At 48.9% G+C, this 15,802-nt stretch overlaps 1 protein-coding gene and 2 long non-coding RNA genes across 5 annotated transcripts; 1 reads left to right on the plus strand and 2 right to left on the minus strand.

The window, feature by feature from the left end:
- Window positions 1-1,005: 1,005 nt before the first annotated feature.
- LOC135290372 (uncharacterized) lies at window positions 1,006-2,465 on the minus strand. The gene is made up of 2 exons (XR_010353148.1): window positions 1,360-2,465; window positions 1,006-1,272 (listed from the first exon to the last, which is right to left on the minus strand). It is a non-coding gene; the product is annotated as an uncharacterized LOC135290372 (long non-coding RNA).
- Window positions 2,466-3,086: 621 nt separating this feature from the next.
- On the minus strand, window positions 3,087-5,412 carry LOC135290371 (uncharacterized). Its single transcript, XR_010353147.1, has 2 exons — window positions 5,132-5,412; window positions 3,087-4,113 (listed from the first exon to the last, which is right to left on the minus strand). It is a non-coding gene; the product is annotated as an uncharacterized LOC135290371 (long non-coding RNA).
- Window positions 4,762-15,362, plus strand: LOC135290370 (serine/threonine-protein kinase PAK 3-like). 3 transcript variants are annotated; one of them, XM_064404275.1, is made up of 13 exons: window positions 4,762-5,630; window positions 6,541-6,578; window positions 6,975-7,097; window positions 7,615-7,737; window positions 7,965-8,145; window positions 9,101-9,164; window positions 10,976-11,024; window positions 12,171-12,283; window positions 12,807-12,924; window positions 13,563-13,662; window positions 14,096-14,292; window positions 14,869-15,006; window positions 15,155-15,362. In XM_064404275.1, the coding sequence occupies exons 1-13, from the start codon at window positions 5,555-5,557 to the stop codon at window positions 15,242-15,244; spliced, it is 1,410 nt and encodes a 469-aa protein (XP_064260345.1). In that variant the 5' UTR covers window positions 4,762-5,554; the 3' UTR covers window positions 15,245-15,362. The 3 variants fall into 3 exon arrangements, with proteins under 3 accessions (XP_064260345.1, XP_064260344.1, XP_064260346.1); XM_064404276.1 differs by lacking the exon at window positions 4,762-5,630 and adding an exon at window positions 6,281-6,364; XM_064404274.1 differs by lacking the exon at window positions 4,762-5,630 and having other exon boundaries at window positions 6,262-6,578.
- Window positions 15,363-15,802: the final 440 nt, after the last annotated feature.

A 15,802-nucleotide genomic window follows, 5' to 3' on the forward strand; every position in this document is an offset into this window, starting at 1 on the left:
GACAACAATAAGCACAAGAGCAAAAGATAAAAATAGTCTCAGGAATTAACCTAGTAGTTTGATATTTCTATGAATATATAAAACATTTGCAACAATGCTTAAATCTCTTTTTCTTTCTGATAAAAAATGTGTTTTCAAGTATTTTGCATACAGGATTCCCCTGGGATGTAAGAACTTGAAGCATTTCAAGTCTGCAGCTTCAGGAATGAAATAAACTTTTGACTCAAGTTGTCAACCTGAATAAACTCTTAATTACCCCACAGCAATTGCAAGTTATAGCTAATAATGATGGAATAAAAACACAATTGCCCTTTTTCTCTTATAATTTTCTCCCTGGCCCTATAAAATTTGGGTTTGTGCCTTGTTCCTTAGTTTGCTTTCCAAACCATTCCATGTCCTCAGTAGATCTGGAGAACTGTCTCATGCGTAGATCTGAAGAATCAGTTTTGAATCTAGGAAATTAAAGGAAGAATCACATTTCATAAGCTTGGGCTTGGATTGAAAGCTTGAGATCATTGAAGTAGACATTGCTGAATGTTCAACCTGGTCTGGCAGGCTCCTCTCTCTGAAAGGTGGGCAACTGAAACTTCTGTGCTTGCACAGAAAGGCAAATTATGGGATAGCTGGGAATTGGCTCTGGCCAGCTGGTGTCCCAGGTGTCATCTTTAATAGTTGTTTTCTTATGTTATCAGTAACCAGGCCTTTAGGCCAAGCACCTGTAGTGTTTGGGTTTTTGGTTGCTGGTTTGTTTTTTTTTTTAATTTTTAAAAATTATTTGAGGGTTGGTCTGTTTGGTTTTGCTTCTGTTTGCTTGTTTTAGTTTTGGCCAGCTGCGTTGGCAGGTGGCTGTGAGTGCACTGTAGTACCCCCAACTGCTGCCCAGCTCTGCTCTATTATGTTTCTTTTTCTTAGCCAGGTCTCATAAGCCCTCAAAAGAAATATAATACACCCAAGGACAGCTTATCTATTACTCTGGGGGCATAAAATTAGCAGGATGACTTCTGCTGCAGTGTTAGAAACAAAAAGGTTTAATAAAAGGCATAATAACAAAGAGAAAAACTCGAGCCAGGTGCAGCAGTCCGCTCCTGGTAAAAACACTTCACAAAAGCACTTAGCTCTTTTCTTCTCTTCTTTTTCTCCCTGATGGATCAAGCGGCACTTTTTGGCTTCTATCCAATTAGATGTCCTCAAGTATTTGGTGAAGTCCCTGAGGTCCCATGAGGTGGCTTTTCACCTAATCCTTGAGAGAAACTTCTGGCCTTCTTTCCTTTTCTGGGGGACAAAGGCTAGTTTTGCCACTCTGCCATTAGGGTGCACACTCCTATAGACATGGCTTTCTTTTCTTTCTTGGTCTCTTACCCCTCTGGCACTCAAAGCTATACTTGCTATTGTAGTCATTAGGTACACGGTCCTGCTAGGATGGTTGACTAATTCAGGAACAAACAGCCTTGCTGCCATACCAGGGACACTGCTCTGGAAATGGGCAGAAAGAGAAACCATTTAATGTTTTTCACTTTAGAAATGTCCATTGCAGCTTTATTTGCAGCAGAGTTACATTTACTGGACTGTCCAATACAATTCCATGTGTCCAGAGCTAACTTTAATCACATAATTTAGGAATGTCCAGCTGTAAATCTCACAGCCATGGGATCAAAAGTCCTTTCCACTTCTGGTTAAGTGGCTCTCCATTCCGGGTCTGGATGTACACCCAGTCTCCTGACTAGTGAGGACATTCTTGAACATTCAGGCTTATTAGTGAGACCAAAACAACAAACTTGCACGATGATAAAAGCATTTTCTCCTAAGGGTTATGCTCTAGCAGCAGCATTTTGGCTTCCAGCCTTTGGTGGCAGAGAAGGCCCAATAGCCAGGGCTGCCAGAAGGAGGCAGGGCAGGAGCAGTTTGCAAAGCTTCATTAAGAATCCAGGGAAACTGAGTCCCCATTTAATCCCCATTTTCTTTCCAGAGAGCCTCTAGGGATATTTCAATCCACCACCTTCTATCAACAACAATAACTTTTTGGAGGTGGTGCCAAGATTTTGTTTTCTCAGTTTTGATCCTTGTATGTTGAAATAACTTACAATAACACAGAAGAAGGTCAACAGGCATCAGCTGTTTCTCATGCATGGTATGGGGTTCCCCCCTCTGCAAGGGGTCCAAACGTTTCATACCACAAGTTGTTCCCTGAGCAAAAGACCAGCGCTTTTCACCATGTGCTTCCTTCTCCAAAAGTTCTATTTCATTCCCCCAAATCCAAATTCGCAAAACATTCTCCATTTCCCTTTCTTTGCGATCATTGCTTATTTTCCAGTGTAGTTCAACCACTTCTGTTGCAGAATGAGGTATCACTGCCAGACACTGCATCCTGGTAAGTGAATTCCTTCTTTATCAAGTGAGCAGGGCTTGGGATGAGGAGGGAAGAAGATTGGCTTTGCAGAGCTGAATCTCTCCTCCAGGGAGCAGAGGAAGGTGATATCATCTTCGGGGCATCCTGCCTCTGTATTTTATAGGGGTGGGCAGAGTTTAGGGTGAGGGGCGGGGTTGGACTTTGAGGCACTAAAGCCCTCCCAAGGGCTGTGGGGCTGACCTTGCAGTCAGGAAGGCCTGGCTGTTCCTGGACTATGGAAAACACTGCTTCCAGGCCTTCCCCAGCAGTGTTAAATTGCAACTCTAAAGCTCTTTGGCTTTGGAAGAGCGTGTTTCACTGGTTTCTCATGGTTTGGGGGCTGGCTTCATCCTGGCATTCAATTCCTACTCTGGTCTGAGGCTGGCTATTGTTTCAGGCTCAGCAATTTGCAGCTGATGCAGCTCCTTTTCCAGCTGATGGGCACCATACAGCTCTGAGTCAAACCTCCATGCATATGGATACCAGGCATGGTCCTTTACTTGGAGTTTTTAATTTTCTTCTACCAAATTTCATGTTTCTCCACAAGTAACTGTGGATGGTGCTAGTTTCTCTCCATCCCCATCTCTCTTTAGGGCTGGACAAGCTTTCTATATAAGCTTTTAGCAAGTGCGTCACTGGAGAGCAGTTCAGATCAGTTTCTGCGTGGGATTCTATTACTTTTCTGCCAGAAAAGAGCAGCTTTGACTGAAAATTTATTTCTCCTTTATTATGTCATGAACAGTTAATGCTGTATAAAAGGCCCATATCACCTCAAGAGTACCCTGCTTGCTGTGCCAATTAAAATGCAAGCCTCCAAAAACGTTGCTCTATGAGATACTTTAAAAGGATTTAAACTTGTTCATGTACTCTAAGTTAGAAAAGCAGGAGAAATACTGACGAGATGTTCTCAAGAGTTCGGAACAACATCAAAACCCTTCACTGGCAACATTTGAAAATCAGAGAACTTTAAAGGCAAAAATAATTTAGAGCAGGATTCAATCAACATAAAACATTCTATGAAGCATTAATTTAGCCCATTCAACTTGTAATCTTAGTAAGTTAATTTACATTTAGATTACTAAACCTGTTACATTTTAAGTTATTTTCAAAAATCTGATAGGAGGGAAAAGGGAGAAGAAAGAGAAAAGAGAATGACAGAAAAGAACCAACATAGCTATCACTCCTGGTTCCAGTGGTGTTCAGCTGATAGAAATTCCAAGAAGAGGTAGGGTCAAGACATATGGTGGCCACATATCCCAAGGTAAATAGCCTTTGGCTCTCCTGGGGCCTTCCCCCACATGGGGCTCCCACTCACCTGGCCATTTAGGAGCTGGGTTAGGGGCTCCAGACACAGGTGTGGAGCATTGCCTCTGGTGTGCCAGGGATCAGTGGCCGCTGCTGGGCTAGGATAAAGGCCTGGGGGTGTGGGGCGTGCCGAGTGGGGCATGGCCTCACCAGAGCAAGGCTTGATCTGCCCCCTTCCCCACATACAAGCCCCTGAAAAGTGTTGAGCCAGCAATCTCCTCTAGTCTCTCACAACAAGGTGTCCAGGTTCCTGTGCTTCTTGGCTGTCAAGACTCCACAGATTTGTGGCTGGATATTAAGAAACTTGGACATTTATTCCTTGCAAAAGCGGCAGCATGAGGGTTGTTTATTCTTTCGAAGGCCTTCCCTCCATTCTATGTCCTCTTCTTGAGGTAGTCCTTGTAAAGCCTCTCCTCTCTCTCCTTCTCCATGACAATGGAAAGGGACAATGGAGAAAACAATAAATGAGAGGTTAAAACTATTAGAGTTATAATGTAGTGAGGAAATAAAAAGCAGTGCACAACAATAAGAAGAAAATAGTGCAAAAGGAGTAATGGCTTAAGCAACAAAGGTGAAGTGTCACATGGGGCCCCTGGAACAAAGACAGGATGGCAAGGGCTTACAGAATGGTTCTGATGGTAGATGGGGGCTGCTGGTGCTGCCTGGAGCAGCTGTGCACCTGCAGTGGCAGTTTCCTGCTCCCTCTCTGCAGCAGGGATGGTGGCAGTGGCGATGGTGATGGGTGTCTCTCTGTCCCTGCAGAGCTCTGTTTGGCACCGCCACTGCCATCAGTCTGCCACGCTGGGCATGTGTGTGGGAATGGGATGTGCCACTTAGCTGCCTCTTCCTATCACCCTGCTGGGCTCCACTTGGCTTGGCTGGACTCACTTGGGATCAGTGTCACTACTCTGGCTTGCCTTGTTCTGTTGCAGTGGAAAAACAGTCCCACATGCCACCCTGGCCCTGATGGTTTCAGCTGTGTGTCAGAGCTGCCACTTCTGTGACACCCATTTCAGCCCCGCCTCCTGAGCAATATTGTGGAAGGAGAAAAATGGGGGAAAAAATGGTGGTGGTGCTTTGGTCCCAAGGCCTCCCTGTTAGAGTGAGTCAGACAGAACGATCCTCCTTGCATTTTCTGTCATGGCATTTCCCTGCTGTGGGAATGCCATTTCCCATAGCTATGATGTAAAATGTTTTGAATATATAGTATTCAATAATATAATACACATACATATATATAGATATATATATGTGTATATATAAATAAAATATATATACAGAAAGATCCATGACCATGTCTCTGTACCTAGGAGAAACCTCTAAATGTAATTAAAGCAGTGCTTCTTCTCCTTGTTTTCTAATTTCTACCACAAAGGAACAAGCCTTCTGATTTTTGCTCAGCAGAAATAGTGGCCAAAGACTACTAATGTGGTTCCTCACATCCTGGTCCCTTCTCAGTGCTCAGCTTCTCAGTGTGGGCTCTAGGGGCTCAGTGTGTTTCTGCTCTTACATGCCTTGAGCAACAGGTGATGGACTAGGAGGGCTTTTTGTGTTGCTTTGTAGCAGAGGAGAACTTTGCAGGCTTTTTTGGCATTAGGTGTAGAGCAGGTCTGGTTCTATGCATGAATTCACAATCCAGCCTAGGGCGGCTGCTATTGTGATGTCAGCGGCCGCATCCCAGCTTTGTCAAGGCAAAGTTGCTGTGCCAAGGCCTGGAAGGGCTCAGTGTGCAGAGCAGCTCTGTGGCACGCTCACTGCAGGTGAACCTGCTGATCGACGAGGTCTCTGCCAGCAGGACTCAGAGTATTTTTGATTTTCCCACAGGCGTTGTCTGCTGCAGACTTGAGCAGTGCTGCTCGAGCCATGGAGGGAGTGTGTGCTGCAGTTTGCACGGCTTTTTCCGTGGCTTATTCTGGGTACTTTCTCACCCACCTGGCACGTAAGTAGATGTTGCAGCATATGGAAACCAAAATGCCACAAAGAGGCCTTTGGTTGGGTCAAGCCGCTGTCAACAGCTCCAGCTAAGAGAGGGGTGTCTCTAGCCAGTGGGGAGTGGGCAGCATTTGTAATGTGGCCTGCAGGGATTCCACTCCTCCCATGGCACAGCCTGTGGCTATGGAGTTTAGAGTCTCCTCAGTTTGCTGGCTCAAGGAAGACAACTTCAAGGACAGGAAGAGTGGGAGAGCTTGTCAACAGTCCTTGTAAAAGCTGTGCACTGCTCTCCAGGACTGAGGGAAAGTCCCTCAGTTCAAGTCTTCTTGTCTATATTCCCTCATCCCAGCATGTGCCTGTGGACCTTGACACTTCCTGCACGCTAAAAGAGCCATGTGTTCTGTGATGAAGTCACAGAATCAGCTTGGAAAAGGCCTCTGAGATAGACATTTCAGAGGAGTTCTTGTATGCTCCTGAACCCTAGAGCTGTTCCTGTGCTGTGTCACAATAGAACTGCCACCCTGGCTAAGGGGCACTTGGCTGAAGCTTTTCTGGGGAATGGTTTTCAGTGAGCTCATGGCAATTGCTGCATGCAGTCTCTTGAGAAAACTGAAGCACAGGAAAGGGAGGAGCTGTAGCTCCTGCTGGGTGGGGTGGGGCAGAAGCAATGATTGTTACAGAACCACTGGGCCTTGCTGAGTCTCAAGTTTCTATGGGTTGAGTGGCCACAGAGGACAGAAGGTAGACACCAGGCAATATTTTGTGCTGTTGCCTTGCTTGCTGTGTGACACAGGGGTTGCAGCTGGAGTGATGTAGTGAAAGCAGAATGCTCTGTCTTTGGGTTGACTTTTTGTGGGCTTGCCCAGCACAGGCAGTTTTCTTACAGCATCTGGTTGTTTTTCCCTTGTGTGTTGCAGGTCACATGACCCGTGCCTGGAGAGAATCCGGTCTTTGGGTGAGTGGGAAGGGAGCCTCTGGCCTTGGTAGCATTTGACAATTGTGGAGCAAGCTGTGAGCTGGGCCTGTTGCAGTCCAGTGCCAGCCTGGTTGGATGAATGAAACTACAGTCCAGACCCTTTGCAGCAAGAGCAGCAGCAGCAAGAGGAGCCCAGGCTGTTTTCTCCAGTTTCTTTTCAGAGCTTTTAAGCAGCTGGAAGTGGGGTTGCTTGCTGCTTTAAGCCATGACAGAATTTCTCCTGCACAAGAAAGTGCAGTCCCCTCTAATTGTCCCATTTTACTTGAGCTGGAACAACTTAGAATCCCATTTCTCTGCAGATGATTTCTCCTTAGTGCATCTGGGTCTAGAATATAAAGAAGGTCACTTGTCCCTCACGCTGCTGTCTGTCTGCAGAGCCCAGCACCAACCTCGGAGGATCCTCTGGCTGCGTGTCTTCCTGCAGAAGAGGCCAAAGAAGAGGAAGATGCTCCCCAAACTGCACCTGCTGCCACTGCAGGGCCTGAGCATCCAGCATCAGTAAGTGGCAGCTCTGGGTCGTGCTGTGGCTGGAGCAAAGCATAGCTGCAAGTTTCTGATCAGACAGCACCTCCTGTGCCTGGCTGAAGATGCTGTGGGCCAGAATCTTTCCAGCCCTTCCCCCAGTCAGTGGGGCTTGGAAAAGGGGAGTGGAACTTGGATTGTTTAGGCAGCAGGTTCCTACTGTTCTGAAAGGGGCTGTGAATTTGTCTTAGCAAGAGACAAGAGGTAGCATTAGGATGTCTTTGGATGCTCCTGGGGTACAAGTGAGGCCCTTGGTGGCCAGTGGCTGTGCAGGCTCCCTGTCCCCTGTGAGGAGAGCAGTGCAAAGATGCAGTTCACAAGCTTGCAGGACATGAGGAGGCACTGTCCCCAGCAGGGACCTGGCCCTCCCCACAGAGCAGCTAAAGTCAGTAGCTAAAGGAAGAGCTGAGCTGCAGCGGGGCCTGTAGCTGAATATAGGTGAGGTGGTGAATGACAGGTTCTTCCTGTCCCTCATGCTGCTGTCTGTCCACAGAGCACAAGGGCAGCGTCAGCACCTACTCTGGCTGCCTCTGTACCCGAGGAAGAGGCTGAAGAGGAGGAAGGTGCCAATGAACCTGGCCCTGCTGTCAGCCCACAGCCAGAGCAAACAACACCAGTAAGTGCCTGCTTTGGATAGCAGCGTCTTTGGTGTCATTTTGTCCGTCATGTAAAAGCAGCCTTTGGATTTTGTGCCTTGAGCTGTTGAAGCGGGCTGCACAGGCTGAGAGGTGAAGAGCCCTGGGTGTGGCCAGCAGCATCTTCCGAGGGGCTTGCATTTGAAATAAGATGGGAGGGGCATCTCTGCCAGGCACATTTGTAACCCAAATTCATTTCTTGTCCCAGAGCTCCATCTCCTCTGTCCTGGCACCTGCACGAGCTGCAGCTGAAGGCTCGGGAGAAGGCTCCAGTGCCCAGGCTGGAAGCTCAAGCACGAGCAGCTCGTGCACCTGGAGCACGACCAGCTCGTCTGGCAGCAGAGAGCAGCAGCGAGAGAGGACAGAGGACAAGTGCCTGGCCATGCTGAGTAGGTCCTTTGTGATCCTTGTGTGCAGGAGCAGTGCCTTGTGTGTGCGTGTGTCGGCATGAGCTGTCCCACCTCCTGCTCCTGCTCAGCTGAGTGCCAGGTCCTGAGGCCTCCTCCACACAGGCCCTGTTGTTGTGCTCTGAGGTGGTGAGGGATCAGCGGGGTGTTGCTCCTGCCTCTGAGAGCAGCTCGGCCTGGTTTGGCTTTGCCTGAGCTTCCCTGTGGGCAAAAGGCCAGGCAGAGATTGTTTCTGGCTGAGCAGGAGGCTGTGACCTCGTGAATGAGTAAGCCTCAAGGAGCTCCTGCGGGGCCCAGCTGCTGTGGGCACGGCCAAGGTCATCTTCAGCACTCAGCCTGTCCTAAAGGCTGAGGGACTTCATTCCTAAGGCCATCACAGTAGCTCATAAGATGAGCTGCTGCTCCTGAAAGGCTGAAGGGCATTGTTTAGGCAAAGCCCTGCTTAAAGCTGGAGATCTGGGCTCTGCTGGAAGCACTTTGCAAATATTCTTCCTGTTCTGGAGAAGGCAGCTGATGACAAAAATTGATTCCAGAACCCAAGATGCCTTTGATGTTTGCAAGGATGAAAGCTTGTGTTGAATGTTGCAGAGTGTTCATTGCCAAGAACAGGAAGGCTTTGTTTTTCCTGCTGCCCTTAATGTTTATAGACAACAACCACTTCTCTTGGTTAGAGTTTTCTGATCCCTGTCTCCTCTGACTGTTGCTCTGTGTGCTTAGATTTTACTTCAGACTTTTAGTTTTGTGCAGGCCATCTGTGCTGCAGGGCTGCTTGTCTTGCTGCTGCTGTTTTTGAGGTGGTGCTGGTGCGGTGGTGTTGTTGTTTCCCGACTGACTGAGTTGAAAGGGCCCAGTGTCCCGGAGAGTGGGGCTGCCTTTGTGACCTGCTGCAGGGGGGGATCTCTTTTGAAGTGAGCATCTTTCCTTGGGATTTTTACAGAGATGCTGGTGAGTGAGGGAGATCCTGAGGCTAAATACACAGAACTGGAAACTATTGGCAAAGGGTGAGTGCAGCCACAGTTCCTTCTTCAAAGGGAGGGGCAGTGTGTTTTGCTGGTGTCCCATCTCCCCAGAGTGACATCAGGCAAGCTCCAAAGCTGTTCAGACACTGCATTAAGGTGATGCCAGGTGATCTCTCAGTGCTGGCCAGCATTTATAGCTGTGTTGTGAAGGCACAGCAGAGACACCTGAATGCTGGCAATGTCTTATCTGTGGCAAAGAGCAGCACCTGGCAGACCTCCTGTCCCTCAAGTGTGTTCGCACCTGTTTGCCACTTTTTGTAGGAGAAATAATTTTGGCATGTCATAAAAGAATACAGAGTACGTGGGAATGAAAGGAGGAGAAACTTCATTGCCTCAAAGGTCAAGTTAGCAGCTGACAGCTGTCAGGAAACAGCTCTCAGTAACATTTCTTTCCAATATTTTGCTGCAAATAAAATTCAGTGGTCAGGATGACCACCACCAAGTCTAGAAGCCAAAAGCAGAAATGAAAGGAGCTGCTCTCTTTTTTGGCTAAGGTTGCAGAAGGCAAAGATTCAGGGGCATGCCCATTGGCAATGCACTCCAGAGGAAAAGGCATCATCTGCCTGATGGCAGACCCCTCGTGGATCCTGTGGGCTTTAGGCCTTTGCTGCAAAGAATCCACCAAGCTGTTCCCTTTGAAAGCCAGCTCTGCTGACTGTAGATGGGATTGATTTGCAGCATTTTCTCTGTACAAGGTGTTCTGGTTTAGGGTGAATTTTGGAGGAAACCTCCAGAAAGGGCCCCTCCCAAAAGCAAACCCACACAGCCACTGCCCCCAGCCGGTTTGGGAACAATTTCCTTGGAGAGAAGTGGAAAGAAATTGTTTATTTAACAGAGAAATCACTCCCCAGCACACAAAATGAACAATCATGGATGACAAAACTCATTTGCTGCTCTGAAGAGATGGCAAGTTCAGAAAGTCTCTCCTGGGGGTTGTCATTCTCCAGTGCTGGGAAAGGCTGCAGAGTAGGCCCTGGTGGGCTACAAAGTGTGAGCTCTCGGTGTTTTGCCAGGTCCCAGTCTGGAGCAGGTTCGAATGACTCCAAGAAAAGGGAAAGAAAAACAGTAAAGGGAAAACTCAGACTGCCTTAGCTAGCTAAACTAACTAAAAAGCAAAAGGAGTGTGGTGTGTGGCCCCATCTGTGCCCAGACACCAACACTGGAGTTCTGTGTTCCAGCAGACTGCGGGGGAGAGTGCAGCTGATAACAAAACTCTGTGCTCCCTCTTCTCCCGGCCCCTATAGTCTGATCCAGTCTTGGAGGCACAGAATATAACATCCAGCATAAACAGAACAGGTGACTGGGGAAACAAGCATCATAACGTCACCCTAGAACAGAAGCCAAATGTACAAGAAGTCGCCAGAAAAGTGGAGTCCTTCCAGTGTCTGGTGCACGGAAGAGAAGCAGCTGCCAATGGCTCTGGACCCAGAACACAGCTGCCTAAGGATCCTGTGTTTTGAGGACTTCTCCATTTGTGTATGCAGCAAGGGAAGCCTTTGCCTGCTCTGGCTGTGGCTGGACACTACTTTCCTTGCAAGCTGGAGAAGGGATCTGTGTCTGTTTGAGTTTGGCAGACAGACTCCAAGGAGAGGTGTAAGAACACCCAACCAGCAAATTCCTGGAAAAATCCGACACATGCACAGCTAGAGAAAGAGAAAAGGGAGAAAAAACCCAGAGAAGAATCTGTGGTGTTCCATTTACTGTTTTCCCCAGGACTTTGTTCCTGTTGGACTTGTTTTGCACTTGCAGGGACTAAAGGACTTCTTCTTTCTCTGCTGCTGTTTTGTTTCTAGGGGTTTCGGCACTGTGTGCATGGCAGTGGAGACTGCCACAGGAGAAGAGGTAAGCCTCAAGCAGCGCCGCAGCTTCTGCAGCTCTCGAGTGCTCTCCCCTCTGCTGTGAGCTGTGGCTGAGCTTTGGCTCGCCAGCAGAGCTTTGCTGCAAAGGCAAATGGAGTGCAGAGCAGCGTCTGCCTGCCAAATACAGTGGGGACAGATTTTGTCCTTCTCAGCTGCCCCAGGGGATGCAAGGAGGCCAAGCGGTGTCTTTCAGAGGAGGACACAGGGCTGGGTCTAAGTGCCCAGGTGGTGTCTCAGAGCATGGCACTGCTCTTTGGGGCTGCAGCGTTCCTGAATTCTCATTTCTGGCTGTTAGCCAATACATGGGAATCGTGCTGGTAGTTCTGCAGCCACCTGCAGTGCTGCCCTTGGGATCTGTGCTTAGAGAGAGAGAAAGGTCTGCAAGGAGTGTCTCAAGGGCCTGAGTCCTGCTCAGAGCCTGGTGTACATCCCTAGAGGATCGAGGCATGGCTTATTTCTTTTTACAGTCAGGCAGTAATTGCAAATATCAGTGGTGTGAAGTAAAGTATTTTAGTGGAATAATATGCAAATTCCTGAAGTGAGGAATTGCTTGGATTGTCTATTTTGGAGGTGTCCTTAATGATGTTTTCATCATCACGGCATTTTTTCTGTGAAATATGTAGGGTTGTATTTCTTAGGGGGAATAACCCTCAAGATGTTTTTAGGACACAATTTTATCTGTCATGTCTGTAAGGGTTTGCTTTCTAGTTGTGCAATGGAGAATGCCAGTGGTTGCTGGAGTAATGATCAAGCCCCTAGAAGTGCCCAAGGTTTCTCAGCAGTTTTGCTCCATTTTTACTGGCACAGAATCGATTCCTTCTTGCAAGAGGTGTGTCAATGTCAATGGGAATGATAAAGGAAGGCCCTGGGGAAGACTGTGGGCACAGTGAGTGTTGTTAGAGCTTTGACGTGGAGAGCTTAGACTGTGTTTCTCCCAGGTTTACAAGGCAAAGGATATCTGTCACTCTGTCCTGGGAGGTGCCCAAGCACGGGGTCTGATGTCCAGTCACAAGGCAGTTTGGCCCAGCCCAGCTGGGGCTGCTGTCATCCCGTAATCACTGTCTCCATCATCCCCTTGAGCTCCTGTGCCACAGACTTCTTTGGTTCATGGCTTTCCATGTTTTTTTAGGTGGCCATCAAGAAAATTAGTCTCCTGCAAGAGAGCAGCAGCGAGCTGTGCCTGAATGAAATCCAGGTCATGCGTGGCAGTAAGAATGCCAACCTTGTGAACTATGTAGACAGGTGAGTGGTTCTGCTGTTCTGCCATGAAAGGTCATTCACATCCTGCAAGCCAGAGGTGCAACCACTCTTTTGGGCACTGACAAAAGAGGATGGAGCTGTTAATTCCTGTTTCTGGGCTGATCTACAGCATCTTGGGAAAAGATTGCATTGGGGCTGCTTTCATCTTTCCTGGCATACCTTGCTTGAAGGGTGCTTTCAAAGACAGGACTGGGCCCTGTCTTACTGAGTCAACAGCCTCCAAGTTCCTGTCCTCTCTCCACATTGTTTTGTTGTGTTTGGGGTTTGATTTTTCCCCTGGGTCTGAAGTGCTGACAAAGCACTGTCTATTGTATTTCCCTTGGCCTGTTGCGTTGGTGTGGATACCGAGCAGTCTTTTAAACTGCACAGAGTTCAAGTCCTGCAGAGCGTAGTGAATGACTACTCACTTCCTCCTGTGTTCCTCTGAGAGAGACACAGAAACAAGAATCCATCAGGTTGTGTAAGTGCGTGCGTTCATCTCCAGGCTGTTGTTTCCTCCTTTCAGCTACCTGGTGGATGAGGAACTCTGGCTGGTGATGGAATACATGGACGGAGGTTCTTTACACGATGTCATCAGGGAGACTCGCATGGCAGAAGAAGAGATAGCAGCTGTCTCTCGGGAGGTAAGGGATGGCACTTGTGCTTCCCATGGCTTGGTCGGGATGGTCCTTCCAAATGGGTGATAAGGAGAGGAGAGATTTCATCTTCCAAGCCTTTCTCTTATGTCCTTGGCAGTAGCAAGAGCATCAGAAGTGCCTGCCAGTGTCCCTGCCCTTCTTCTAGTGTGTTTGTCTTTGCCTCTCTAAACACTTGCCTGGAGCCTGTGTGTGCTGCATTCCTTCCCTGTAAGGGCAAAGGCGCTGGTGGCGCAAAGTGAAGCAAGGGGCAAAGACAAAGAGATACTCACAGGACTCTCCCAGAGCTCAGCCTCAAAGGAGAGCCTTGCACCCAAAGTGGTGTTTGCAAAAGCATCCACTGCTGTCTGGCTGGAGAGAGCACAGCCACTGCAGCAGGGCTCCTTCAGCCTGTGTTTGCAGGGCACTGGCCAGAGGAACAATTGCCCTTTCTCTTTCAGAAGCAAACACACCCTCACTTAGAAAGGCACTGCTGTTCTCATGGTGGAGCAGCAGGCTCTTGCCCTTGCCAGCAGCCTGTCCTGCCATGGCTCACCATCCCCCAGGAAGTCAGTGTTGCAGATGTGCCACTTTGCTGCCTGTGGGATGAATTCCACTTAGGCTTGTGTTTCTTTTTCCTCTCTCAGTGCCTGCAAGGCCTGGATTTCCTTCACTCCAAGCAAGTGATCCACCGAGATATCAAAAGCCACAACATTCTCCTGGGCTTGGATGGATCAGTCAAGTTGGGTGGGTGTTGCTGGCCAGGCTCAGCCGTGGCAGGCTGCGGTGTGGGGCTGCCTTTGGGTGTCTCCAGTTCCCTGCAGTGGGACCTGTGGCAGTGCAGGCTGCCCTGCTGCAAGCACAGAGCACAGCCACAAGGTGCAGGGAGGTGTTGCTGGGAAGAAAGGCTCAGGGGTGGCTTTGGGTTGTGTGTGTCCCTTCCCAAGCAAGGCAGTTACAGTCTAATAGCTTCAGGGGACTAAAATCCACTGCCTGAAACTGGGGGGTTTTGCTAAGTGGCCAATTCCGTATTTCCTTGGCTGCAGGCCTGAGGAATGGCAGCATGGCCCCTTTACAGCTGGGTTCCACACTGCCTTCTTGGACATTGGTACAGTGGGGATTTCTTTTGTTTGCTTTCCTAAGTCACGCTGGCTTGATCAGAGTGGTTTTTCCTCCTCAGCTGATTTTGGCCTTGCTGCTCAGCTTACTGCTGAGCAGAACAAACGGAGATCAGCTGTTGGGACTACTTACTGGATGGCGCCAGAAGTTTTCACCAGGAAGCCCTACGGCCCCAAAGTGGACATCTGGTCCTTTGGCATCGTGGGGATCGAGATGGTGGAAGGAGCGCCTCCGTACCTGATGAAAACCTCCCGCACGGTACGCTGCAGCTGCTCTCAGACACTGCTGTCACCCTAACAAAATCTGCTCCCATTCTTCTGCCTGGGAAGCTTGCCAACAACTGAAAATGATAGGTTCCAGGCTGCACAGTCTCTCGTGCTTCTTGGCCAGATCATCCCCTTGCCATTTTTGTGCATGAACAGGACCTAAAAATCAGGATGCCTTTTGCTTGGCAGAAGCTTTGCCTAAGGGAGCAGTGAGCAGTGCTGAGCTGCATTTTATGGAATAATCCTTGGAAATAGAAGAGTTGGACAAAAGTCAGTCTTCCATATCACTTGTAGAGGCTGTGTGAAGCAAAGTGTGCTTTTGCTGATGGAGTTGCTGCTACTTCCATCATCCAGTGAAATCAGGGGTCAAGGCAAGAGCCTTTGCCTACTGGACTGGCTATGGCTGCCTCTGGCTTTGGGTAGTTTTAGTAAGGGTAGGAAAGGTATCTGCCACCCTGTGGCAGGGAGTAAAGTGCCACTGGAGAGTGGAGCTTGTCCAGTGGGGTCTGTGTGAGCAGTTTGGGGTGCAAAGGAGACAGGTAGAGTGTGGCATTTCCTTCTTCTCTAGGTTCAACAGCTGATAAGCACCAGGGCCCCCCCGAAGCTACAGAAGCCCAGGCAACAGTCGGCGTGGCTGCGAGACTTTCTGCACTGCTGCCTGGAGAGGGACGAGGACAGGCGCTGGTCTGCCCAGGAACTTCTGCAGGTAAAAGGCAAAGCGGCTGCAGGTCCTGGATGTGGAGAGAGAGGTGCACAGAATGCCCTCCTTTCTGTATCTTTCTGGTAGCCAGAGAAAGCCTGCTTCAGGCTGTGGGGAAAGTAGAAGTTCATTGCTTCTTTTTCTCTTTGGGCAGCATCCGTTTGTAACATCAGCCAAGCCAGTCTCCACCCTGACGCCTCTGATCATGGCCACGCAGCAGTTCATGGCTGACAGCAGATTCTAGCCCTGGAGGAGGCCTTTGTTGTTGTTTGTAGTTTGTAGTTTGTAGTTTATAGCTTGTAGTTTGTAGTTTGTTATGAGTGATAGTCAGAATAAATACTATAATAAATAAATAAACCCTTCGTGTTGGAAGCTTCCTTTTGTTCTCACCCTGTGAATAAGCTCTAAATTTGCTTCTGAATGGTCAGGTGTTTCTGCTGTGTGGGAAGACCCATGGATGGGGTTTGTGGCACGGTTTGTGAGCGAAGATCCTTTTCCTTCCTCGCCTCCAGGCCACAGCCCCTTGTGGAGATACAGGCTTGCAGCTGTGACTAGAGGAGCAGAGCAGGGCAGAATGGAGCAGAGCAGTGGTGTCACTGCTGGGGATGCTGCTGTGCCTGTGGTTGTGTTGCAGCTCTTGGGAAAGGTTGGGAGTGTCTGTGTTGCTGTGGACAGAGGGGGAGGGAGCCGGGCTTCTCCACAGGCTCAGGTGCATGTGAGTGTCCAGTGGGAAGACAAGTTCTGCCACGGGAACTGATGCCAACACAAGGGAGTACTACACATACTTGCCTTGGTGGAGTAA

Source organism: Passer domesticus, chromosome Z (genome assembly GCF_036417665.1).
Source record: "Passer domesticus isolate bPasDom1 chromosome Z, bPasDom1.hap1, whole genome shotgun sequence".
Lineage (NCBI taxonomy): Eukaryota > Metazoa > Chordata > Aves > Passeriformes > Passeridae > Passer > Passer domesticus.